General features: G+C 37.5%; 1 protein-coding gene across 1 annotated transcript in view; it reads left to right on the top strand.

Moving 5' to 3' along the window:
* Positions 1–26,350, top strand: part of Slc12a2 (solute carrier family 12 (sodium/potassium/chloride transporter), member 2) — a gene marked incomplete at its 5' end in the record, with an annotated part of 80,945 nt that continues 54,595 nt past the window's right edge. The window contains 4 exon segments of the mRNA XM_005381114.2: positions 1–532; positions 17,681–17,800; positions 18,751–18,826; positions 19,133–19,228. Of these exon segments, the coding sequence (XP_005381171.2) occupies positions 1–532; positions 17,681–17,800; positions 18,751–18,826; positions 19,133–19,228 (824 nt within the window).

Here is a 26,350-nt window from a genome sequence, read left to right on the forward strand (position 1 = left end):
CGGGGACGGGCTGGGCAGACCGCTGGGGCCCACGCCGAGCCAGAGCCGCTTCCAGGTGGACGTGGTCTCCGAGAACGCGGGGCGGGCCGCGGCGGCGGCGGGCGCGGAGTCGGCGGGGAAGGAGACCCCCGCGGGAGGGAAGGCCAGTGGCGAGAGCGGCTCGGCCAAGGCCAGCGAGGAAGCCAAGGGCCGCTTCCGCGTGAACTTCGTGGACCCGGCCGCGTCCTCATCGGCGGAGGACAGCTTGTCGGACGCGGCGGGGGTCGGAGGCGACGGGCCCAACGTGAGCTTCCAGAACGGCGGGGACACGGTGCTGAGCGAGGGCAGCAGCCTGCACTCGGGCGGCGGCGGCAGCGGGCACCACCAGCACTACTACTATGACACGCACACGAACACCTACTACCTGCGCACCTTCGGCCACAACACCATGGACGCCGTGCCCAGGATCGACCACTACCGGCACACGGCCGCGCAGCTGGGCGAGAAGCTGCTCCGGCCCAGCCTGGCCGAGCTCCACGACGAGCTGGAAAAGGTGAGCCCCCCGGCCCTCGGCGCGCGGACCGCAGGATGTGGCCGCAGACTTCTAGCGGAGGTGGCAGGAGGGCACGCGCGCACCACTCGCTGGCAGCTCTCGATTCAGCTGTCAAGGGGGGAATTGCAGTGGAATGTAACTTAATCTCTTAAAAGTTTGCAGCGGGTTAGGCTGGTTACGCGATACTGGAGAGGCTGCATTTAACAGCAGTCTTCATCTAGTTGCTTATCGTGGGCACTGTTTTTCTCGCCCAGGCTTGACGATCACCTCCGAGTTACTGTGTTTGTTTGTGGCCCCAGAGAAGAGATTATGCTTTAGGTTTAGGCGGGGACCTCTCTCGGGAGAGGGTGAAGAGCACTTACCATCTGTGTCCTTTTGAAATTGTGCTGTACAGCTTGGGTACACCCCTTAGGGATCCCATGAAGGAAAATTCTGATAGGATGTGTAGTCTATGAATTATTAAAGCTCAACTTTTAGCAGTCTTGAATATGCAGATTGTGGAAATCTTGAATCTTAGGACATGCTGTCCCTGATAATGGCATAAATCCACAATTTGCAATGTAAGTCTTTGGCGAGAAGGCTATGTCAAGCAGGAAAGTTAGTTTCCCAATGAAGGAGGTCCCGAAAACCTTCTGGGGTCTTTGCACATGCTGTTGCAGTTCGTGCACAGTAAACCATCTCCATGTACTCCTACTGATTTTAGTAATTCTGAGAGTTGGTACCACAGTTTGAAATGATCCTAGTGAGAGCAAGTTTAAATCTAGTTAGTATGTGGTATTCTTCGATATGGTTATTTAATCCATTATGGATCTAACACTGTGGTAGGAACTGGAAAAACAAAAGCAAAAGACAAAGTCTAGGAACTTGTTAGGTAAAAGGACTATATTGTCTTTCTTCCACTTTACTTTTTTTCATTGCTGAGCACTGTGACCTTTTAAAAGTATTTTGCCTAAATATTGAGCTGTGAGGGGGGTAAATATCCAGTTGCATCTTGCTATATTATCAGCTCTGCTAGGACCAAGACTCAGGAGTTCTCCACTTACCAAAGGTTTGTTGGAGAGAGGGTGTGTTACACGTTGGCCACGTGGCCATGGTACTGTGGGATGATGATGATGATGATGCAGTACCTTAGTTAATTTTCTCATTGCTGAAACAAAATACCAGACACTTGAAGTTAAAGGAGGAAAGGATTTTTCAAATCAGTTTGTAGAGGTTTCGGTCTACAGTCAGCTAGCTCAAGGCAGGGCTGTCAGAAGGCCATCACAGAGGAGAAATAGTCCATGATGTGGCAGGCAAAAAAGGCAAGCAGCAGCAGCAAGCCCTCTGTCTCTTATATCCTGTCTCTGTCTCTTTATATCCTGACCAGGCTACATGCCTATTGACAGGTTCCACCCACACCGGGATAGAGCTTCCATTATCCACACCCTTAATCCCAGTGTCACTCCCTTAATCCACATTCACACACCCTAATCCAGCCATCTTCAAAACGTGCCACTCCTGAACACATAAGGATTTGGGGGAACATCTAGATACAAGCCATAACATGCAGTGATTAGCAAAGCAAGTACTACCTCTGCCTACACACATTAACCAAGTAGTTGGACAGATACCACAGTTACATATGTTCGATAGAAAAGTGAGCGGATATAAAACCTAATTTTAACTGGGTGTTGGAAAAGAGGTTACACTGATGTTTTACAGACTACTCAAAGTTTTTTCTCACCACTGCCTAAACCCACTTACCCCAGTTTTTCCCACATTCTGTGGTATGTCCAACAGAAAGTGCTATGCCTATTTGTTTTGTAGCAAAAAGCTATTGAGTTGTGTGTGAGAGAACAACATGAGCAATTTTGTAAAATCTCTGGTTGTTTGCTGGAGCATGGATTGGCAGGGGCAAGATCGGAAGCCAGAAGACCAAGGAAGCTATCATAGTAGTCTGGGTTAGAGATAATAAGGATTGATGGCAGGATGGATTGGATGTGGCTAAACTGGTTGTGGGAGAGAGAAGCTGAGTCCTAGGTTTTGGACTTGACCAGCCTAACAGATAGTAGTACTGGCTGCCTGATGTGGGAAAAATCAGAGTAGAAATAAGTGGATTTAGGAGGTGGTGAGAAAAATTTGGAGTAGTCTGTAAAGTCATTGGGAATGTGGAAAGGGGAAGGCAAATTATATCTGTCTGTCTATAGTAGCTTAAAGTCATGGGCAAAACTGTTTAGAGAGAGTGGGTAGGTAAAAGAACAATAAGCAGAGTAGGGATTGAACCAGAAGAACAGCTGAAGCTGTGCTAGAGATTGAGCTGCCAGACTGGTGAGGAATAGTCTCGAGAGTTGTGTCAAGGAAACTGAGTGAAAAGAGTTTTAAGGAAGGCGGAAACTTCAAAGCTGATGGCTGGGAATTTACTTCTTAAAATCACTCAATTTATTTCCATGCTGCCTGGCGTGGTGGCTCACGCCTGTAATCCTAAAGAGGCATTTAGTAAAGATTTGTTTACAGAATGGGAAAGCCCATCATTTAACAATGACCTTAAAACTCTAAAAACAGTAAAAAAAAAAAAAAAAAAAATTACAGAGTGGGGGCAGACAACAAGAATATAACATGAACCACATATATAGTGTAACACTTCGGTGTAGCTACATTTTTAAAAGGGCATATTTTAAAAAGGGGTGTAGCTCAGTGCTTGCCTAGCACATAGGACCGCCTCAGTTGCGTTCCCAGGTGAAACTGATTTAAATAAGGCATTTTGTTTGACATTGTATCTGAAACATTTGTTGCCGGTGAATGTTCTAATACTATACTAGTCATGTGCAGTTACTTATTTTAAATTCAAATTGAGACAAGGTCTTGCTAAATGGCTAAATTGCCAAACTGGACTCAAACTTGAAATCCTTCCTCAGCCTCCCAGAAGGTGCTGTCATGCGCAGCTTGAATCACTATTTTAGGTGCCTAATATCCACATGGGGCTAGTGACTGCCACACTGACAATGCAAACATTTCCGTCACCACAAATCTGTTAGTGTGTCAACGGAAGTGATGTCTAAATGAAATTTATCCTTCATTAATTCCTTTCTTCTTTTCTTTTGCATTAGTCAGCACTAGTTTAAATACATTAAGTGGTCAGATTTTCTTTTAATTTTGCTTAGACTCTTTCCTCACATAAAGGTGTATAAAACTATTATGTGTTTGAATCAATGGAATTCAGCTCTTTCCAAGAACAGATTTGTGTCTTATAAACTATTTCAGTTTTCCAGAACACTCTTAGAAATCTGCATTATGACTTTATGTCTTTGGAGTATATGGGATTTAAGAAAGTTTTTGAGTTGTAATCTCCCTTTACAAGATTGTGGTTTGCTTAAAGGCATATACACTAGCTAAGACATGGTAAGGTAGGATCTTTTTGAAACCAGATCTCTGTCTTCATATCCTTTTCATCTGGACCAGTGATTCCAGCATTTCTAAAACAGTCTCTTTCGGATATCTAGAGGCTTTCCTGGTGACTCTTAGCCAGATTTCAAAACTGTTGTCCTAGACCACATTGAGAGTCTTAAACTTTGATTGTCCCTGTAACAGTAGTACATAGTTGGTTTTTTGTGCTGAATATCAGCTTTCAGGTACTCTAGCATAGATAAGCAATAGATATCAAAATCTGACTGTAACTCTTAGATGTTTGTGTACTGAATTGAGTTACTAATTTTTAAGCATCTGCCAGGGTTGCAAACTCCCCATAGTCTGGGCACAGTGATCTTGAAAACCAGGTTGGTTACAAATAGGCAGACTCAAAAATTAGTAGCAGCTTGCTCAAGTCTTGCAGCAATAAGTGGTTGATAATGGATAGTTTAGGAAAGATGTGATATTAAGAAAAATCATATTTGTTTCTCATTAAGTGGCCTACTAAAGTCCTGTGTAAAGTCAGAGATGTAAGTAGTAACTGATTCATTTGAATCCTGATGAATTCATTTGGAATAATTGGCCTAGATATACCTTTCTTTTGTAGAACTGAATGGTTTCAAGCACAGTTAGACTTTATTTTAGAACTTAAACTTTATGATAAATAACTAAATTTTCAAGGAAGAGTTTTTCTTGGGAAATTAAAATGTGAATTCGCTCTTCATTTCTTTTTGTCACCTTGAGTCTCACAATTTTAGTTAAAAATAAAAATGTCAAAAAATTGTGTATTTAAACATTTGCAAAGATTACAAGGGACTAAAAGGGGAAATGTATTCTGTCAAGAATAGTAAGGAATAGCCTCAATAATAATTTATTATAAATTTCTCATAAATAAAGTTTGGATTTAGGCTTGGAGTAAACACTCTCACCTAGTCCCAAGTTACTTGGCAGATTTGCTGATTAGAAAAAAGTTGAGATCTAGCAATTAACCAAAACAACAACATTTATCATATCATATCATCTATCAAACGACTTCTCTACAGCTGTACTTGGAGACTATGTAGTTATTCTGTACTTAGTACATAATTTTAGGAAAGTGTCTGATTTCCAGAACCATGGTGGCTAGAAGGGAAGAATGAAGGCTGGCATAGGTGGGTGCAGAAAGAAATAACATCTTGCAGAGACAAAGATAAAATCATAAAAAGCAAAAGCAGAATTTGCAGAAAATACCATCTGTAACCCTTTAGAGTAAATGGAAAGACAGAACCTGGGTGTTGATCATCATCACAACTTCTTCATCTGGAAAAGTAGAGAAGGATTAGTGAACTATGTTTCAGAAAATTTGTCTCAAATTACCCTAGAATACAAAATTTTAAGAGGCTAAATATTAACCCTTCTTAAAAAGAACACTAAGGGCATTACTGTACTTTGCTCGTTTAAAATGTTTATTACTATTTCATTTTGAAGAAAAAGTAGTATGGCAAGTTTGTTAGGAAATAAAGATCTCAAACACCTAAGATCGTTTCTACATTTTTAAAGTACATCTGTTGTGATGCTGGGGCTAGAACCTAGGACCTTGTGCGTGCAAGTGCTTTTCCACTGAATTACATCCATAGCTCCTTATGTACACTGTACAACTGCAATTTTTGTATCATGTTTTTCCCATCTAGCATTAAGGAGCTAATTATTAGTAAACAAGTAATCAGTTTCCTGTGTCACACATATCTGTTTAGATTAATATTTGTATAATTCTCTTAAGTACATGTACTATGATTTGCCCATTTTGTCTTGATAGAATGTTCTAACCCATTTACATTTACAGTGACTTAGTTTTGCATAAGACTGTCATTCCTGTTTTCTGTTTTAATGTTTTTGATTTCTCTAGTTGTCCTTTCCAGCCATCACTTGTGCTGATCAAATATTTTTTAGTACTCCATTTTAGTTCTCCTGATGATTTTCTAGTTATCTCCCTACATTACTATTTTTCTCTTAACGCTTACTCTACTGAGTATTGAATTTCTTCAGCTAAAAATATGGGAAACTTGAGCCTGGTGTGGTGATGCACACCTATAGTCCCAGCCAGCGCTCAGAGGCTGAGGCAGAAGGATCACTGGGAGTTGGAGGCCAGCCTGAGCTACATAGTGAGTTCAAGGATAGCCTGAACTGTGGTATATATAGAGAGAGCCTGTTTCACAAAATAAAACAAATACATAGGGATCTTAAAAGAGAATGTCTTTCTTCAGTGCCCTGGTTGTCAGTTGTATAAGTAGGAAACCGTATAACACATTGTTGTATTTTTGCTTTCACAGTCCTCTGGTTTTTAAAAAGAGAGAGAGAGAGAGAGAGAGAGAGAGAGAGAGAGAGAGAGAGAGAGAGTGTGTGTGTGATATAAAGTATGTATATAATTTCCACTGCTTCTCATTTCTTAGATCTGTGTTTCTATCTGATCCTTCTTGTACTCTTCTTGTAAAGGAGGTTAGCTGCAAACAGATTCCCACTGTTTTTATCTCAACATGTCTTTATTTCACCTTACATTTACAGGATAGTTTTGCTACTTAGGTGACAAAGTTTTCTTCTTTTCACTCCTTTGAGTTCCATTGTCTTCTGGCCTCCTTTGTTTTTAGTAAAAAAATAGTCAACTATAGATGATGTTTCATTTTTTTCTTACTGTCTCAAGAGTTTATCCTTACCTTTGGCTTTCAGCAGTTTGTGTCTAGGGTGCTTTTTTGTGTACCCTTTTTAGGTTTATCTGTATATTAATGCTTTTCACTACTTCCATCTTCCACTATGTTCATTCTACTGTTGAATCCATGTAGTGAGTTTTTTCATTTCAGATATGGTGCTTTTCTTTAAAAATGTTTTCTAATCTAGAAGTTCTAATTTTTAAGATATAGCTTCCATTTCTCTGTGGACACACCTTCTCTGTTATTCATTGGTAATCATACTTGACTTTCAAACATACATGTTTCAGTTATCTTGAAATCCTTGTCTACTAAATCCAACATCTGGGCCCAGTTGCAGTTAATTTTTAATGGCTGTTTTTCTTTCTTCAATACAAGTTACATTTTCTAGTTTATTTACATGTCTTGTAAGTTTTTTGGGTGGAAACTGGTTGTGTAAATAATACATTGAGGTGACCTTGAGTTGTTTCTTTAAAACATAGTTCTTTTTAGCTTTACCTATTTACCTTTTTAGCTTTACCTATTTGTTTCTTTAAAACATAGTTCTTTTTAGCTTTACCTATTTTTTTAAGAAGGCTACCTTACCTAGGCTTAAACTGTAAACTGAGTCCCGGCCTATACACGCTGATATCTCTGTTCTGTTTTTCAGCTGCTGTGTTAGTTTGGCCCTAGCCATGGCGGGGTATCTTCTCTGCATTTGTGCATTTTGCCCAGTTGAGATTTGGGGAACAAGTGTTGCTATCATTCCAGTTTTTCTGATAATTCCCATTTAATTTCCAGTTCCTCTCCTGGCTTTGGACTCTGTTCTGATAATGGTACTAAGGCCATGTCAGACATACACAGGGTGAGAAGGCACTCAGTAGCAGACTCACAGTGTCACCAAGTGTCGGTATCATATTTTCTCTTGTCTTCACTTTTCTCCATTTGCCTTGGTCCTTTTCATGCATATACAGATGAACTGTCACCAGAGATGTAAATCTTATTCATTCCACTTGACAGTGTGTGACCTTCAGCAAAAAAACTTAACACCTCTGCCTCTCAGTTCCTTTATTGAAAGTGGGAAAGGTAACATTGTTAGTAAAAAGTGCCATTTATTCCTTTAAGAAGTGCATGTCATTTCTCAGATACATACTAAATGTAGTTTTTGCTATCAAATGCTTCTCCATGCATGCTTTTTGTTGTCACATGGTTTTCCATGCAGAGAGTTTGCCCATTTCTGAGGCTGCTAGTGATGTACTTCTCTGTAGCTTTCTCAAACTTTTGATTCTTATTTTTAAAATAAAACAACTTGAAATGTAGGTGACATAATTATAATAACAATACTGGAAGGTATAAGCTTTGTGGTAATTTGAGTTAAAATGTTTCAAGCTTGTAATTTGACATTAACAAATTGTATGGGATTTGAGCCAAAGCATAAATTATTTCTAATGTACCCTTGTAAGTCAGTTCTGGTTAGTAAAGAACATGATGGGCTAGAGGTAGAAGGCTGAATTCTTTGACTGTAGTCAGCGGTTCTGATTTGGTTCATTGTCAAGTCACATGGTTACAGCATCCACTTTTATCTGTGGTACTTGAGTTTTGAGCTTTGCATTAATGCCACTGGATATTAATAGAGCATTGTTAACCAGAACAGATTGGATTCCTGTAAAACAATACTTTGTTTTGAAAGAGTAGTCTGTATGAGGGAGCATGACACTGAATACACCAATCACCGACAGCACGGATAGGAAATGTTGGTAGCTTTGGGATGATATAATTGGCTAGTACTTGATAAAAAAGAAATGTTTAAACAATTGTTAAACTACTCACCACTGTGGCATCTAAATTTGCAAATGTATGCACCTATTTTTAGTTGCTAAATCAGCTGTGTTTCAGGATATTAATTTAACACTTTGGCTTACAAATAATATGAGAAATTCTGGGTAGTCTTAATAATATTTAGTTCAGAGGTTTTTTAAGGATGTAACTTACTTCTTTGCTGAACTTTAACATTTTTGTTATATACTTAGCTGCTTACAAAGCAACAAGTTTTTATATACTAAAAAGTACCCTGACAGAAAGCTTTCTACTCCTTCGTCGTTAACTGAGATTTAATTTGCTTCGTTAATACTGGGCCCAGAAGTTTTCTCAGACCTGCAGTCTAGCATTATCAGAGGTAGTCCTGCTGTAAAGTACATGCCATTTGCCACTAGTTAAATAGGGAAGGGAGGAATTTATCATTTATGAAGTAAACTTTCAATGCTAGAAAAGTTAAAAAGTATTTCTAGTAGTGTGATACTGGTCTTTAAAGCCACAATTCTTTGCACTAAACCCTATAACACTGATGGCGAACCTTTCAGAACATTCTGTTGATGTAAAGAGCCTGCTGTGGCACACATGCTATAGGTTCACCACCTTTGTTCTATGACTTCGTAACGATGTGGTTAATTCCTTACCAGTGCCATGCAGAAAGTGATATTTTGTCTATATGTGAAAGGTCAGTACTTTTGTCTTTTTTTTTTTTTTTTTTTTTTTTTTTTTTGTCTTTTTGAGACAGGGTGCCACTGTGCAGTTCAGGCTAGCCTTGAGCTCACTTTGTAGCCCAGGCTGGCCTTGAACTTGCAGCAATCCTCCTGCCTCAGCCTCCTGAGTGCTGGGATTATAGGTGTGCGCACCACACCCGGCAGTACTTTTGTCTTACAGAGGTAATTTCAAACTGGCAATATTGAATTATAAAAAGCTATGTGCTAGATTCTAAATTGATTATGATTTATTGTATTTACTTTTTAGATACTTGTTTAATATCTTTTTAATTCAGAATGTGACAGCTGTTTATAGTAATAGCTGAAGTTTATTGAACTCTTGATCTCTTAATGTTAGGCACGATGCTAAATTTTTAAGATATTTTCTGTCTTTTACAAATCTTTTTATTGTGGAATATAAAAAGAATATAAAGCATAAATGTATAGCCCAAGATATCACCTGGAAACCTGTGTAATCACCACCCAGATCAAGAAATAGGACATTGCTGTCACCCCAGAGATCTGTATGTACTACTTTCTAATTTCTTCATGAAATAGTTGCTGCCCTGACTTACTGGTGATCATTTTTATGGATCTTAGTCTTGATTTTTTCAAAAATAGTTTTTGTCACCTTTATGTATTCTTGAAGAATAGTAGTGTAGTTTTTCTTGCTTTAAAGCTTTGTATTAATGCAAGCTGACAGTATCTTTTTGTCTTTTTTTTTTTTATCTCTCTCTCATATGGGGGGTCTTGCTGTGGTGCCAGGGATGGTCTAAGTACTCATAGGCTCAAGTGATTTCCTGCCTCAGCTTCCTGAGTAGCTACAACTAAAGATGCAAACCAATAAGAAAACAGTCTGTCATCTTATTCACGCATAGTGAATAAGACACATTTATGCCACATATTTATGCTATATTTGTAATCCATTCATCACTATATTCTATTGTATGAATATACTATAGCTTCTTCATTCTTTTTTTTTTTCCTGTACCAGGAATCGAACTCATGACCTCGCACTTGGCAGGCAAGCGCTGTGCCACTGAGCTAAATCCCCTGCCCTGTAGCTTCTTTATTCCGCAGTTACAGTTTTTTACATTGTTTTTGATTTGAATTTAAATATAGTATGAACATTTTTATACAAGTATTGTATGTGTTTAGGAATATAACTAGGAGTAGAATTACTGGGTTAAGGCTGTGTATCTTTTCAACTTGATAACAATATTTTCCTAAAATAGTTTACAATTGATGCTTCCATAATCAGTGTAGGAGTTTTTGTGTCTTTACAGTCCTCATACTTTCTCACTTTGTCTTCTCAAACAACCTGGGCCTTATTTTAAAGATGCAGAAACTGAGGGTCGCAAGAGGTAAATCACATTGCAAGTGAATAGTAGAGGTGAAATTTGAACCAAGATTTGTGGGCTAACATGTTTCATTTCACTCTCCTATTTCAGGAGAAATTAGTTAGAAAATAGAGGTCGTCCATATAAGTTCAATGTATTTATTATATCTCTGATGGAAATGGCAAGAAAGGTCTGTGCTATTTCAAACTTTCCATTTTAGTGCATATTATGTTGGAGGAGAGCGGGTGAGTGTATAATGACAGAGAACCAGGTGCTGTCCCCTGAAACATGATGTCTAGAGTGTGGTGTGTGTCATGGAGGAGGGGAAGGGCACACTAAGAAGAAGCTGTGTGCCAGGCACTGTAGGAGGGAGACTTCTGATGCTGAGATCTGAAGCAGCGGTGGCCAGCCTACAGCACGCGTGTGCTACAGCAGCCTGTCTGTTAGCATTGAAAGCTCTGAAAGGTTCTGCATCACTCCCTAAAGGATAAAGAACCAGGTATTTTCAAAGTACATTACAAGCAGAGAAAATAGCAAGTCAGAAGTCCCTCAGGAGAATTTAGTTGAAAGCCAGTATTTCAGGAAAAAAAGGGAAAATTATATCAAATAAAATTTTTAGAACTCTCAGTAATTTTCTAACTTAAAGGACAGGAATTTGAGGAGGTATAAAATATATAAATGTGAAATCCCCCATTTATATAAAATATATAAATGTTATAAATCCCCAGGAGGCTGGGGATTTAGCTCAGTGGCACAGCACCTGCCTGGCAAGCACGAGGTTGTGAGTTCGATTCCCAGTACCGGAAAGAACAAAAACAAAATCTTCAGGAAAAATTAATAGAAATAGGAAAGTGGTTTGTGGTTGGAAGAATACAGGAATTTCACTTCCTTAGCAATTAGGCTAATGTTTATCTTTCCTTTCATCGTATTTACTCTTTACTATTTATGGTAACAAAACAGTGATGACAAATCCAAAAACTTCTGTGTGGATAGTATTACTTTTCAAGCCTTCTTGCAAAGGCATGGGTGTACAGCTGGGCCAGGGCTCTGGAGGTTGCAATGGAATAGTATATAATAAGGGAAGAAAGAATGTTATATGACCGAACATTGATCAGACATAAGGCAATGCTAGCTTGAGCAGCTAATAAGCATTTGAGGGGAAAAAACCCTACATACCATAGAAATGGACTGATTGGCCTTTTTTCTTAACCTGCCTTCTCCTTGCAGTAGCTCCAAGGAAACTTCCAAAGTGAAATAATAACACATAACTACTTCATGCTTAAACATTTTATATGTTTTCCTAGATGGGTAGACCAGACACTGTAGCAATTATTTTTCCTGCTAGGTGGTACAGTGTAACCATTGGTGTTTAGTAGGACAAAGGATTTCATAGACACTGTGTGTGGTGGTCGTGGTGTGTCTAAAATACACTGAGTGAAAAATCTCGTGGGTACCACCCAGCAAAGAACTTTTTCCTATCCTTTTTATGAGAACTGCCTAGCTTTTATAGATTTTAAAACAAAGGAATAAGGGAAACATGAAGCAAAATGAAGAGCAGACATAGCTGGAAAATAGCAAGACCATTGTTGCATTGGGTAAATTGCCTGTCTTACAACCCTTGCCCAAAAACAATACCAAAAGTAATTTACCTTGACTCACTCTAATATATGGAATTTTATCATTTACAGGGTTATCTGCTCTTTCACATTATTAGCTTATGATTTTAGTCATATTACTCTCTTTCGTCACTTGGAATAATATCAGCTGCCTCTCATATGCACATCAGTTGAGGGAAACGGTGTGAAAGTACTCAGGGACATTTCTGACACATGCTAGGCCCTTAGTACATGATGGCTGTCATTAAAGTAAACTTACCAGAGTATGAGGGTCTCACAGGCTATGAACTGTTAGTTCATCCCATAGGTATGAGCGCTGTATTTGATAAGAAATTACTTATTTCTTGCAGGCAGGAAGAAATTACTGTTTCTTTGTACTGTGCAGTATTATAGAGCGTTAAAATCTGGTGTATATCAGAAGAAGCATGAATTGATTTGCTTAGATTCTACACCTTGTTTGCCCCTAAATATGAAATATGAAAATATGAAAAAGCCTAGTTGTTCTCCAATATACAGCTGATGCTTAGCCAGATTTGTCCTTAAGAGTAATAGAGGGGTGGTTACCCAACCCCCTGTTAAATTTTCCAACTATTTCTGTACTTACAGGACATACAGGAAAAACTCAGAAGCAAATGAGAATAGGGTGTATATTAAGAAAGGCAGCTGGTTGAACTCTTCTACATAGGCCTTTCCATTTGTCTTTCCTTTAGCAAAGATGTTATAATTTGGGGTAGAATTTAAAACTTAACTCCTAGAAAGAACTATTGTTTTGGTTTTATGTGTGATGTATTTATTGGACTTGGGACTATTTTGGTGGCTATAGTTACCAAAAGTTTTTAGTATTTAGATAATATAGACTGAGCAGATGTTTTGAAACGGGGTAACCTGAATAGGGTAAACAATTTTATATCTGAAAATTTCTATATTTTCTGCTATTCCTGCTACTCAGTATATAGAACCATCGTCTGAGTAAATACTGTTAAATGAATAAAAAACTTCATAGCGGTGTTTCTCCCGTCCCTCCATTCTTTCTGTTTGTTTCTTTTCTGTGCTTTCAGTTATTTGCTAAGTTTGACTTACTGTGTGAAAAGAGGCATCGGTTGTGATTGGGATTTAAATTTTATTTCATAGATTAAAATACGAGGAATTCTTTTCAATGTAATTCTTTAGTTTTCATTTTGCCAGGTAAGTGAATGTTTGGCTCACTTTGTGACATCAGGAAAACAGCACTTAGATGCTTTCCAGTATCGTACTTGTAATTTTCCTCTTACTGAAACACGTAAGTTGGAATATCCAACTTTCTTCTTTTTCAGCTTTTCTTCATGGTTAATAAATAATCGTTCCTGTTTTCCTATTTTTTGTAAGTTAATACCTTATATGGCCTTCCTGTTGACTGTGTAAGTGTAAGAATCACTTTCCAGAGGTGATGCTAAAAATCAGTTTTGTTCCCCTTAAGTAAAAGGGCCTTTCCATAAAAGCAGACTTGCATCTGGCCCATAAAACATGATCAAGATTTCATACTACATGTATCTCAGATACTCATTTGGAGGTTCCAAAAGGAAAGGTTCTCAGCTACAGGAGGCATTCAGGATGCTGACTGGTCCTGCCTTAGTCCTCAACAGGTGCTACAGGAGCACATGGCCCAGGCACTGAGTTTCATGTGCAATCCCATATAAAGGGCTGCCCTTGTTCTCATGAAGTCAAATGAAAAGTGGCCAGGAATAGAACAGCCAGGCTGCCTGAGAATAAGGTTCTCACTAATTCTTTTGAAATACATACCTATAAGTGAGTCACACTCTCACCTTCCAGGTGTGATATGGCACTTAAATTTAGATTGTGGTTTTATAATCCAGCTTTATCAGTTTATTATCTAAGAGCTAGCAGCTTCAGCTGCTTTAAATGGATGTTTTACTGCAATAATACTCAAGACCTCCACAGAAATGATATTGGTTAGCAGGGATTATCTCCGTTTATATATGAGGAAACTGATTCTCTGGATCTGAAACTTGTAAAGTGGTGTATTGTTGAAAAGTCAAGCAGCTCTTTCCATTGACTGGATTGAGCATTCAATTTCAATAGAAGTTGCTTTGCACAATAGAAAATAACTTGATCTATAAAATAAAATTTCAGTCCCAACTTGCCTTTCACCTGTGTCTAACCTATAGTAAGAAAATAGCCACTTTAAAAGTGCCTAACACAATGCTTGATTAAAATGGGTTAATCAATACTTGTTTAATGAATGAGTGAAGAGATGTGATTCAAGTTTATGTCTGGAAACAGCTTTTAGAAATGCAGGATCTTCAAATAATAAAAGTGCACCACAAGTAATTTTGAACTGTTTTATATATTAAATATACTTAAGGGATTGGAGCATCTCTGTGTTAAAGGGTGTTGCTATTTGGGCATCCTTAAGTATCCTTGGAGACAGTATTGTAGCAGCCTAGACAGACCTGAAGAGACACTTTGGTACAGCTTTGCTCAGTTGTCCTTTAAAATACCAACAAAACAGAAATTCAGATATCCTTTTCCCAAATTTAAAAACAACAGTAACAAAAAAATACCCAAAAATGTGTCGGTTACTGTCTTTGTATATTATGTCTACAATCACTGTCTAAAGATACTTTTACCAAGCCTTTAGCAGTCTACTTTAAAACAGAGTAAGTGTACTAAGCTTGAATACATTAGTAATAAACATTACCGAAATGTTTCATTAGTTTTTGCATTCTACTGAGAAGTTCACTGTTTAAACAATCTTGGTTTTATTTCACACACTGAAAAAACTTTTGTCAGTCTACTCTGGAAAAAAATTACATGATCAGAATTTTGATGGGTACACAAATCATCTTTCCTGGATATTACCATCCCTGTCTATGATAACCTAAAGAGCATTCTTTGGATGAAAATAGTGGACTTAGTATTTGGGGTGTCCAAAGAAAAAGAACTGTACCATTTTATTTATTTTTTTAATTTTTTTTTTTTTTTTTTGGTACCAGAAATGGAACTCAGGACCTTGTACTTGCCAGGCAGGCACTTATGCCACTGAGCTATATCCCCAGCCCATGTACCATTTTAATGTAATGCATACTTAACACATTTAGAAGTGAGATACACATGTTGGTGTGCACAGATAAAGGTCTACACTGCAGGCAGTTCTACACTTCATGTTACAGAGCTAGTTAAAACCATATTAAGGTTTTTCATTGTTACTTTAAAAAAAACTTGGATGATATTTTATCCTAAAGCTTAATTTATATCCTTTTTTTTTAATATGTAGTATTTTAGGTTTTTTTAGTATTTATTTAATATTTTAGGTTTTAGTATTGGTTGTCCCTTTTTAGTGAATAACTGATAGTATTTGGGAAAGATCAATAGCTTGATATTGTAATAGTTTTTTTACTGAAAAGCATTTAACCAAGTCAACATGTTAAAAGGTGTTTTTCTTAGGTAGCACAATTGAGATAAGACCATTAGTATTTAAAAGATAAATTTGTAAATGAAAAGGCAAGTTAATGTTTGGATATTGGAAACTGAAAAAAGATGAGGAATTTCTAAGACATATGAATCCAGAAATAAATCTAAAATACATTTACATTGTATAACTTTATAAAGGATTTAAATCTTACCATCTTTCTGGCCTTAAATACATTTTGACAGTTATAAGTGTTTGCTGAAATGTTCAGGAATTTAAAAATTATATCCAAAAAGTAAAGACGGATTTTTTTTCTCCTTTCCGTGTATAAAAACAGTGTTTCTAGCACGTTGATCATTTCCTTTTTCTTTTGGTAAGGGCTAGAATAGTGAACATACTGAAACATTCAGTGTTTACATATAGAACTGAAACTTAGAGGGGTGGTCCGATCTTGAAATGAACCCCAAGTAGTAACTTGACTTGTGTCTAGGTGGAGTTTAAAGATATACGCTGGCAACATAACTATAGAAAGAACATGTAACATGAGAGTGGGAATGAGTCTAGGATGATGGCCCTGGTCTGTCTTAACTGTATTCTGTGTACATTATAGACACTTCCTTATAATACTTGGAAGTTATATAATATTTTAAAGTCCTTGATAAAATAACTGCAGGAAAACTGAAAAACTTTTCTATTTTAAAATTAACTGACTTAATAGGCAAACTTTTATTTGAATAATGGAACTGAATAACTGAAATGATTAATTTGAATTAAGTCATCCATCCTTATGAGGAGTTTTTTTTTACTATTTGTGATCATCACTGACTCTCAATGGTGAAAGTAAAGCCAAAATAGGTTGTTCTTGTGATTGAGCTATACAGACTCCTGGTCACTTTCTGGAAAACTATTTTACATACTTACAAGTTTAATGGTACTTCTCTACCATGTTCATACTAGCTTCTAAGCAAAAAGAGAAATAACAATAGGCAGCCTAAAGGCAAAGAGATGTTTGGAATATCACGTATATTTTGCTTTGTGGTAACACAAAACTTTTTACAGTTCATTTATATTCAGAATTTACTTATGGGCATAAAACACTGAAATTGCTTGGAAAGATAAATTTGATTAGCTCTTCTACATTAAAGAATGTTCAAACTATCGCTGTAATTTTTCCTGTGCAGTTGAAAATATAGGTAGAGGAAGAACCATGAGGCTAGTGTTAGGGACACTGTTACAGATCTGAACCATCTCTTATTTTCCAAGTCATTTCCCTGCCCCTTTGTTGTTGTTCTTAAGACTATGTTACTGATGTGGAAATGTATCAGATGCCATGGGACTGAACAAAAATTGAGAATAACCAAGAAAGAGAAGGTAGCAAACAAAAAGCTAAGAAGTACAGAATTGGACATTCAGCTTTACCTAGGAAGGAAGCACTAGTTGTGAAAATGGTTTGTGTCAATCAGTTCATGCTTGAATCTGAGGGAAAAATTCTGAATTGATTGACTTATATAGCTTATCTAGACTTGGCAGATAATAGTCACTGTACACTCGAGACATCAACAAAATGTAAGATTTGAATTTATTAAGATGAGTTTACTGTCCTGATGAGATTTAAAGAAATCTTAGTAATTAAGTTTTCTACTTTATTTCTTTATATTTTCCTCAAGTAAAATTTTCAAGAACATTTATATATTAGGTAGTTTTTGTATTACTAAAATGTAATACCCAAGGCAAGCTACTTGAGAAGAAAAGTTTACCTGGCCCACAGTTTTGGGTGCCAAAAATCCAAACAACAGTGGGATGGGCTCCGACAAGGGGCTTCCCCTTGGCTGTGCTACACGTGGCAGATTTCTGTGGTTGGAGCCTATGAGGGAGCTCACATCACATCACCCGACAGGAACCCATGAGGCTCTGGAGAAGTCGCTCGGGAGACTACTATTCTCTTTCTGTGATAACTCTTCCTGTGATCTAGGGCACTGCTCTCTAGACTCCATGTTTTAAAGGTTCCACACCTCCCGGTTCTCAGCCCTGGGGACCAGACTCTGAACACATGAACTTTTGCTGGGGAAAAGAACTGTATCCGAATCAGACCAGTTGGTTCTGGGGTATCCAGAGTATGTCCTCATGAGCGTGGTTAAGTATATTCAATTATGGTTGTTTTTATTGAGGAATTTTAAATAATTATTAAACATAATTCACATACCTTTCCCTAACCAGGAACCTTTTGAGGATGGCTTTGCAAATGGGGAAGAAAGTACTCCTACCAGAGATGCTGTGGTCACATACACTGCAGAGAGTAAAGGAGTTGTGAAGTTTGGCTGGATCAAGGGTGTACTGGTATGTATACAGAGACTTACTTCGAGTGTTACAGCATTTTTGTTGATTATAAAACCTGCCTAATACACTCATCAGTTCTCAAGAATCCCCCCACCCCATGTTATACCTATTTTATCTGAGTACTAAGGAAGACCCAATTATTAACTTTTCTTCTTTTGGCTTTTGATACTAAGTTCAATAGAGGAGATATGATATGTTTACTAACTGGACCAGATTATCTTTGATTAAACTAAGGAAATTTTTACAAAAAATTTTAAATTATTTTTTAAACAGGAATAAGAACACAGAAAATTTATTACATATCTAAGGAATGAGATTATTAGACATAATAATTTGAAATAGTGAAAATCTTAAAATATTTGTTCTACTTACTGTGTTACTTCTGCTACTTCTGATAGTTGGGATGAACACATTTACTTATACACATGCACTTATATGTTACACTGTACTTAGCAATAAAGCCTACCTAAGCCCTTTCTGCAAATTGTTCAAAATAGGAGTTAGATTTGAACATGTTCCCTCCAGGTTGAACCACAGGTGATGCATACATGACTGTTCCTTTGGTGGGCTTGTACCACTGGTGGTACAAACAGGTCTAATCACTTTCATCAGTCTTTTTACTAACAAAGTTAATAAGAAGCCAACTGATAAAACAGTCATGTCAAGCCACCAGGCAGCAAGACATACAGATAACAGCCCCATCGTGAACATCTTAAAACTATATCTTTTATAGACTTGCTTGCATTCTTTTTTTGAGACAGGGTCTCACTATGTAGTTGAAGCTGACCTTGAACGCTCTGTATAGTCCAGGCTGGCTTCACACTCGTTACACTCCTCCTGCCTCAGCCTACCAAGTGCTGGGCCACCACACATTCTTATTTTTGACTGGCTTAGTGTTTACTATTATGTTTGTTTTCTCATCTGTGTCTTGGCCTTTTTTTCCTTTTTAGGTACGTTGTATGTTAAACATCTGGGGTGTGATGCTGTTTATTCGATTGTCATGGATTGTGGGCCAAGCTGGAATCGGTAAGTGAAGTTACATACTTTTTGATTTGAGTATAATGGGTAAGTGTAACAACTATGGCTTTCTGAGGTCTCACCTTCATAAAAGTCAAAATAGTTGGAGTCATTCTAAGTAATGTTTTCCTTGCTTAACCTAGATTATTATTTTAATGTTACTTTTTCATAATTCTGATTTGACTTTTCAAAAATAGGGTCAAGATTTGGTAAGTTATAGTGCACCTTCAAAATACTTAGACCAGCATGCTGTCTGTAGTGCCGGGTTTGAATAAGAGTGTGAGTGTTCTCAGTTCCTCTTCTTTCTCATTAAAGGTCTGTCGGTTGTTGTGATAGCGATGGCCACTGTTGTGACAACTATTACAGGACTGTCTACTTCAGCGATAGCTACTAATGGATTTGTGAGAGGAGGTAAATTCATTCCTTCCCCTTCATTGTATTACATATATTGAGACTTCAATCTTCTTGTATTTTGCTTTAGTAGAAGAAATATAAGGTCTGTGCAGACAGGGGCGGTTCTACTAAGCACTTTTAAATTACATATTTGAATATAAAATTTTGAGATTTAAAACACCTAGGGTATTCAGTGTGTCTAGTAGTTACAGTGGAGCATCTTCCTAGTCTCTTTTCTACCGAGCTGTACTTTGTTGCTTCCTCCCTCATCACTTGGACCTCTAACATGAATCCCCGCATTTGGGCCACATTGTACAGGTCTAACCTTATCCTCCCATCCCCTGTGAGGGAAACTAAGATAAGACCTTTCTCATGATCAAACAGCTTATGTGAGTTACACCTGGGACTCTCAATCTGTGCCTTCAAGATAGGCTGTGATCTATGAGCACTCTCAGGCCTCTTCTGTTGATATCCACAAGATCTGCCTTGTGAGATTTTACGCTCCCCAGAGAGAGCACCCAAGAGAACAGCAGAATTGCTTGGGACCCCTGTGAACAAGAAGAAAAGAATCCACCTTCCAGTCTAAAACCCATCATTCATTTGGAGTGATGAGAAGATCTATGCAGAAAGGACACCATAGCAAATCAACTGCAAAAATTACCCACTTGTCCCCTCTGCTCACTATTTGAACATGCTTAATTGACATTATGTGAACAACATTTCTGCTTTATCTGCATCAGATATTTGAAAGGGGAGGCAGAGAACCAAGGTGTTTTTGAAGTTTTACCATGTTCTTCATCTTTCTTGTACACCAGAGGATTCAGCTCACTGTGACTTTGGGAAGCTAATAGCTCATATCAGTATGATTATGACTATGCTAAGTACACATCACTGTTTACTCAAGTTTTGTGTCTATCTTAGTCAGAATTGATCCCCTGGATCGTGAAGTGTCAGTATGTTCAACACACTCAGACAACACTGAGGTGATTTGTTTTGGCTTGTGTGCTGGCTACCCAGAGTTTCATTTCTGTCTGACACTGTTGGGGAATAAAAGTGGGAGGAGACATAGGTGCACATCAGAGAATTTTCCTGTATCCTCAGAGCTTAGAATTTAGATTGCGAGCCTTTGAGGTAATGGGGCATAAAGCTGTAGGCAGCATCAACTGTGGACTGTTTTCCATTTTAATCTGAATATCAGGAAGTACAATACACATTTTTCTGAATTGTGTCACTCTCATTTCATTTTGCTGTACTGGTGATTTTATATGTATACAGTGAGATACATAGATACAGATATATGGAGGGTGCATCTACCTTAGAAATTGTGTCTACCCTCTTCGGTCTTGGATAACAGGGTAAGTATGAGAATGTAGAACTCATGAAGATCTGTCCCAAGAAATTTACATGTATTGCAGTTGTGCTTGAGTTTATTCAGAATGGTAATTCACAAAACCTATATGGAAAAAGACCATGAGGTCATAAAATTTGGAATCTTCTGTTATCAGGTATTATACAAATAAGAACATAAGTACATTTCCTGAAATAATGAAACCTACAGGAGATAAAAGGAAAGTTTTTTGGGGTTTTTTTTTCTTTTTGCGTTTTTGAGATGGTTCCATTATGTAGGGGCTGGCCTTGAATTCACTTTATAGCCCAGACTGGCCTTGAACTCTCAGTGATCCTCCTGTTTCAGCCTTCCAAGTGCTGGGATTGCAGGTGAGTGCCACCATGCCTGACTGCAAATCATTAATTTAAAGAAGGGACCAAATACAAGGCATTTTTTTTATTATTATTTGTTAGTTAGTGACTTTGGACAGCTCAGTTATCTTTACAAAACAAAATGAGCTGCGTCTTCTGCAGTGAGTATTTCCTGGAGACTCTTGCAGTGACTAAGCCCCTTCTGTATCCTGTCCATCTGATTCATGGACATGTCGGCCTTTAGCTAGGTTTGTTTGTTTTTTTTTTTAATTAGATTTGATTGGTCCGTTTTAGATATGTATACAATCACATTCATCATAGAGAACTTGTTCCTGTGCATGATGAAATGTTTCTTTTTTTCCCACTCCCCTAACCTCCCTTCAGTCCCTCCTCTCCTTACCATTTACAAAGCTTTGTTTCCATGTTTTCCTTCTTTCATAACGTTTATTTTGGTATTAGGAAAAAATGATATTTCCTACAGGGGGGAAAGTAGAAATAGGTATAAAAGTAAAACACATTTTACCCTGAATTCATGATTGAAAATAACAAATATATAACCTTATGCGTTTTACCCCAAAAGTACATTTTTCTTAGCTCTATCAAATAAAATGGCCTGTGATAAGTGACTAACCCATTATCAACAAGCACCCCTTATCCCCACCTTGTTTATTCATTCAAAAGAACCTGGAAGCTTTAGAAAAATGATTGATTCCAGATCTGAGCAGGAGATGTACTTAGTCATCATTCCATACCCTAAAGTAAGGAAGATAACAAAGGCTACCAGCTATGTCAAAAGGATCCAGCAGGCAATTTAAGGAACCCACTTAACAGAAACTTAACACTGGCTGAAGTTTGTATGATTTCAACAGTGGAAAAATAACGTTAATAGCCAATCTGGATAAAAATATATGATGCACTAAATTCACAATAAAACATGTCAAAAAATCTTCATTTCTCATCTTTGAACAACACTAGGGAACCATTTTATTATGAAAAATGGTAAAGAATCTGGTGTTGGGTTAAACATTCCCTTAATGAAAAGTTTGCTTACTTGAATTTAAAGTAACCAAGAAATGAGAAATTTGTTCTTTAGGTGAAGGAAGATAGAATATACCAGCTTTGTATATTGTTACCATGATAAAAATGTCTGTGAGGTATTGTTTCCCCATAAATTGCATCTGAGTCAACTGTTTGTAGCTCCAGATAGTATTTATTAGAATGTATAAGAGGAGTTTAATGTCATACAAGAGGATGGCACAAGTTCTAGATTGAGGGACAGCAACTTTTGACCTGGGTATCTCTATGAAATAAGAAATCCTTGTTCAATAAAATTTCGAGGAGCAAAATAGATGGGAGAGAGAATTAAGGTCTAAACCAAACTAAAGTGACTCCATGTTTTAAGTGTGAATTTTGTTTGCCATTCTTAACCACGAACAATGTGCGGTATGGTGGTGTCAGGGATCCATGAATGTGCAACTACCTGACCACTGAGGACTCAATTTTTACCACCTGCTTTTTAAGGGACACTGGGAGGAGCGTGTAATGGAGCTACAACTGTTCACTAGGATCAGGATGTGAAAGGGAAAAGAGTGATGCTATGGGAATAGTAGTATCTGCGGAACCCATCTAAAGTTTCTATAAACTGAAAGTTGATATTAAGGAAATAGTTTATATATGTATGCATGTGTATATATATACATACATAAATTTGTATTTGTATATACACATACATACATACACTTATTTATTTAGTGGTACTGAGGATTGAACCTGGGGCCCTACACTGAGTTACACCCCCAGCCCTTTTTTATTTTCAACACGGGTCTTGCTAAGTTTGTGAGTTGCTCAGGCTGAGCTCAAACTTGGAATCCCCTTACCTCTGCCTTGAAGAGTGCTGGGATTGCAGGGGGATATCACCACACCTGGCTTTATTAATAATTTTGACTTGAAAGAGCCCTCTTTTAAACTTAGTGTTTTCTTGTTATGAAAGAAATAATTATTTTGAGGTAGTAGTTGACAGTTTGCTTTTTCTTTATTCTTAACTGAATTATAACATATTTATTAATACTAAATAATGTTTTATTCTCACTATGAAAAGTATGTTTCTAACTTTGTGGAAGTATTTGAAATATATATTTTTCCTACTGTTGTGTGATTTTTTTGCCATAGGAGAGATTTGATATTTTTAAATAATTTTAACATTAGTTTTAACAGTACATTTTAGAGATTAAACAGAGTTATAGTTGTTATTTCTTTAATATGAGTTAACTGCCAACTCGTATACAGACGTAATAATATCTAATTATGAAGACTAGGACAGATCAATGTGGAAATGTAGAGTTACTGGAGACAAAAATAGTCAAAACATAGAAAATAAAAGATGATCACTTTCAGACTTCATTAGATTTTGGTAATAAATTTGGTGGATAACCTGGCAGCAGGTTAGACAAATCATCCATTGAGTTCTGTTCCTCCCACAGGGGAAGAAAATAATGCCAGTTAACTGATGGGAGTTTGCCTTCATCTCTGGCCTAGTCCCTGACTGAAAGACACATTGTTGATATTTAAACTACTGTCGCCCGCTGACTGCCCACAGCATTTTCCTGCTCTGCAAATCATACCTCTCAAGTGTTCTTGAGAGCTTCTTTTACAGTTTATGAGAATCCCAGAGCACTTCCTGGTGCCCATCTATAGTCCCTTCCTCTCAAGAGTGCTGTATGGAAATAGAATCATTTGATGTGTAGCCTTCTGAGTTTGGCTTCTTTCACTTTCAGATTCTTTTGAGATTTATCCATGTTGTGTGTATCACTAGATGATTCTTTTTGCTTAGCAGTATTCCATTGTATGATCGTGCCACAGTTTATCCATTCCCCAGTTAAAGAATATGGGGGATTGTTTCCAGTTTGGGAGTATTAAAAATAAAATTGCAGCTAGTGTGACAGTTTACGCATGAATGAAAGATTTTATATTATTCAGATAATGGCAAAGAAGGAATTGCTGGCTCAAACTGTAAGTGTCTGTGTATAAGAAACTACTGAAGATTTCTTCTTTTTTTTTTTTTTTTTGTCTTTTTTTGAGACAGGGTCTCGCTGTGAAGTTCAGGTTGGCCTTGAGCTCACTTTGTAGCTTAGGCTGGCCTCGAACTCAAAATGATCCTCCTGCCTCAGCCTCCCGAGTGCCAAACAGATTTCTAACACCTGTGTCATTGTTACTTTGTGCTGCAACCAACAGTGACTTTCAGTTTTTCCACGTCTGTATTTTCATTATTACTTAGTGTCTTCTTTCTCCTCCTCCTTCTCCTCTTCTACTCCTCCACTTCTTTTTTTCTTTTTTTTTTTCATTCTGGTATGGCATGGTAGCATCTCATGATGGCTTTTATTTGCACTTAAGTAATGGCTGAAGATACAGCCTAAGTCTCTGTAACTTTTGTGCATTAGGTAATAGTAAGTATCCTAGGTCCCTTTCTATTCATGGCACTTCCAACACCAAATGAGGTTTTCTTACACCAGACACCAGCTCACCAAATCTCTAGATGGCCACTGGGTGGCCAGTGATTTAATTAAATTCTAATACTGGAGTTGGTGCAGACCCCACAAGTTAGGGACTCAGTCCCACAAGATTATCCCCCCTTCATATGCTAATTGCCAAATGTATGCCTCCTGTACTTCTGACCAAAAGGATATACATGGCAGCTTCCCCAGACCCTTGCCTCAGGCTTGATAATATTCTAAAACACTTCTCCAAATTTAAGAAAACAATCAACTTGCTATATCATAGAGGATACAACTCAGAAACAAACAGATAAAAGAGATACCAAAGGAATACCTAGGGGAAAGCATAAAAGCTTTCATGTATTCAACACCTGCCATCCTTCTGGCAACTCTTTTCACCAGTCTGGAAGGCCTCTTAACCATTGGTTAGAGTATTTAGGAGGTTCCTTTATATGGGCGCGATGATTATCCACCATTAATGATTAGCTGCAACTCCAGCCCTGGTATTTTGTCCCCTCTCTGAGGTCACAGGGAGGGCTGGAGATTCAACCCTCAAATCACACTTGAGTTCCTCTGGCAATCATTCTCCATCTTAAAGCTGTCTAGGGTACAATAGAGTGTTATCTTGTTAGCATAAACTCTGGTTGCTTGGTTGGGGCTTACTATGAATAACAAGACAACTTTCCTCATCTAGCCCCTTTCTGGGAGTTCCTAGGATTTTAGGAGCTGTGTTCCAGGAACCTGGCTAAAAAGCAAATGCATATTTCTTACAGTATAGTATTCCAGAAAGGAAAAGATTTTTAGTATTTCACCTGAATTTCTAATAGAATTGTAGTAAGGGCTTTATTTTTTCCAACATACTTCAATTATTTAACTCCTATAAGCATAGGAGATAAGAGAAGCAGTCATTTTAGTTTCTTTTTTGTTATGGGACTGAATAACATCCTTTGAGTTTGTGAAAAGAAAAAAAATATGCTAAAGATCTTAATTGGCATTTAAAAATTTTTTGAATGGATAACACTTCATTACATAGAATAGAATAAGTGTTCCAGTATGTAGAGCGGAGCAAGTTGAAATTACAAAGAAAAGCTGAAGGTGACAAACAAAAAACACAAAGTGGATTGTTTATTTTAAAGTTACTTTGAAAACAGTAGAAAAAGAACTGGTTAACTTTAGGTTATTTCAGATTACTTTTCCTTGTATAAGGATTAAGTCAGAAGAAACGAGCCTTTTGACAAAGTTGGTTGTTATCTCTCCATTTTCCCTGGTTTTTGAAAAGTCAGGTAAACAGCTTAGTTTTCTTCTGATACCATGGAACTTAGCATTTTGATTTTTATTCTGTTCTGTTGGGGCCCAACTCAGACCAAAGTATAATCTCACGTAATGTTTATTTAACATGTCTTTTCACAGCTTTATTCTTCACCTCTTGCTTAGAGTTGCAGATCTTTCTCAGTCTCAGTTTACATGTAAAATGAGTTTGGCCTGGTGATCTCTGAGATCACTTTAGTAGGATTCTGTGAGACCACACACACACACACACACACACCATGGTAGAAGAACATGGCTCCGGTGGTGGGCGGTGATGAAATCTGCTCATGTCTGTTTCATTTTGTAGACATCAGATGCTAGTCCTAAAGGATTTATTTTTTTCAAAAAGATGTATAGACTTAATTGCCTTTCTTAAAATACTACATTTAACCTGAGTCCAGCTCTACGGATTGCTAGAAATTCCTTTTAGCTCATCTTGACTAGATAGTTTTTAGTATATGTGCTGCCAAAGCAAGCACTAGGTAATAGTTTTAAAAAGTCTAGTTGTTGACAAGATTTATAGCTTGTTAAATCAACATTATTGAATTAAAAGTCACATACAATGAAGGGCACAGATTTTAAGTTTACAATTCTATGAGTTTTAATAAGCATATCTGCTTCAAAGTACACAGTGTTTCCATTC

The sequence above is a fragment of the Chinchilla lanigera genome, unplaced genomic scaffold, assembly GCF_000276665.1.
Source record: "Chinchilla lanigera isolate Chin_1 unplaced genomic scaffold, ChiLan1.0 scaffold00014, whole genome shotgun sequence".
Taxonomy (NCBI): domain Eukaryota; kingdom Metazoa; phylum Chordata; class Mammalia; order Rodentia; family Chinchillidae; genus Chinchilla; species Chinchilla lanigera.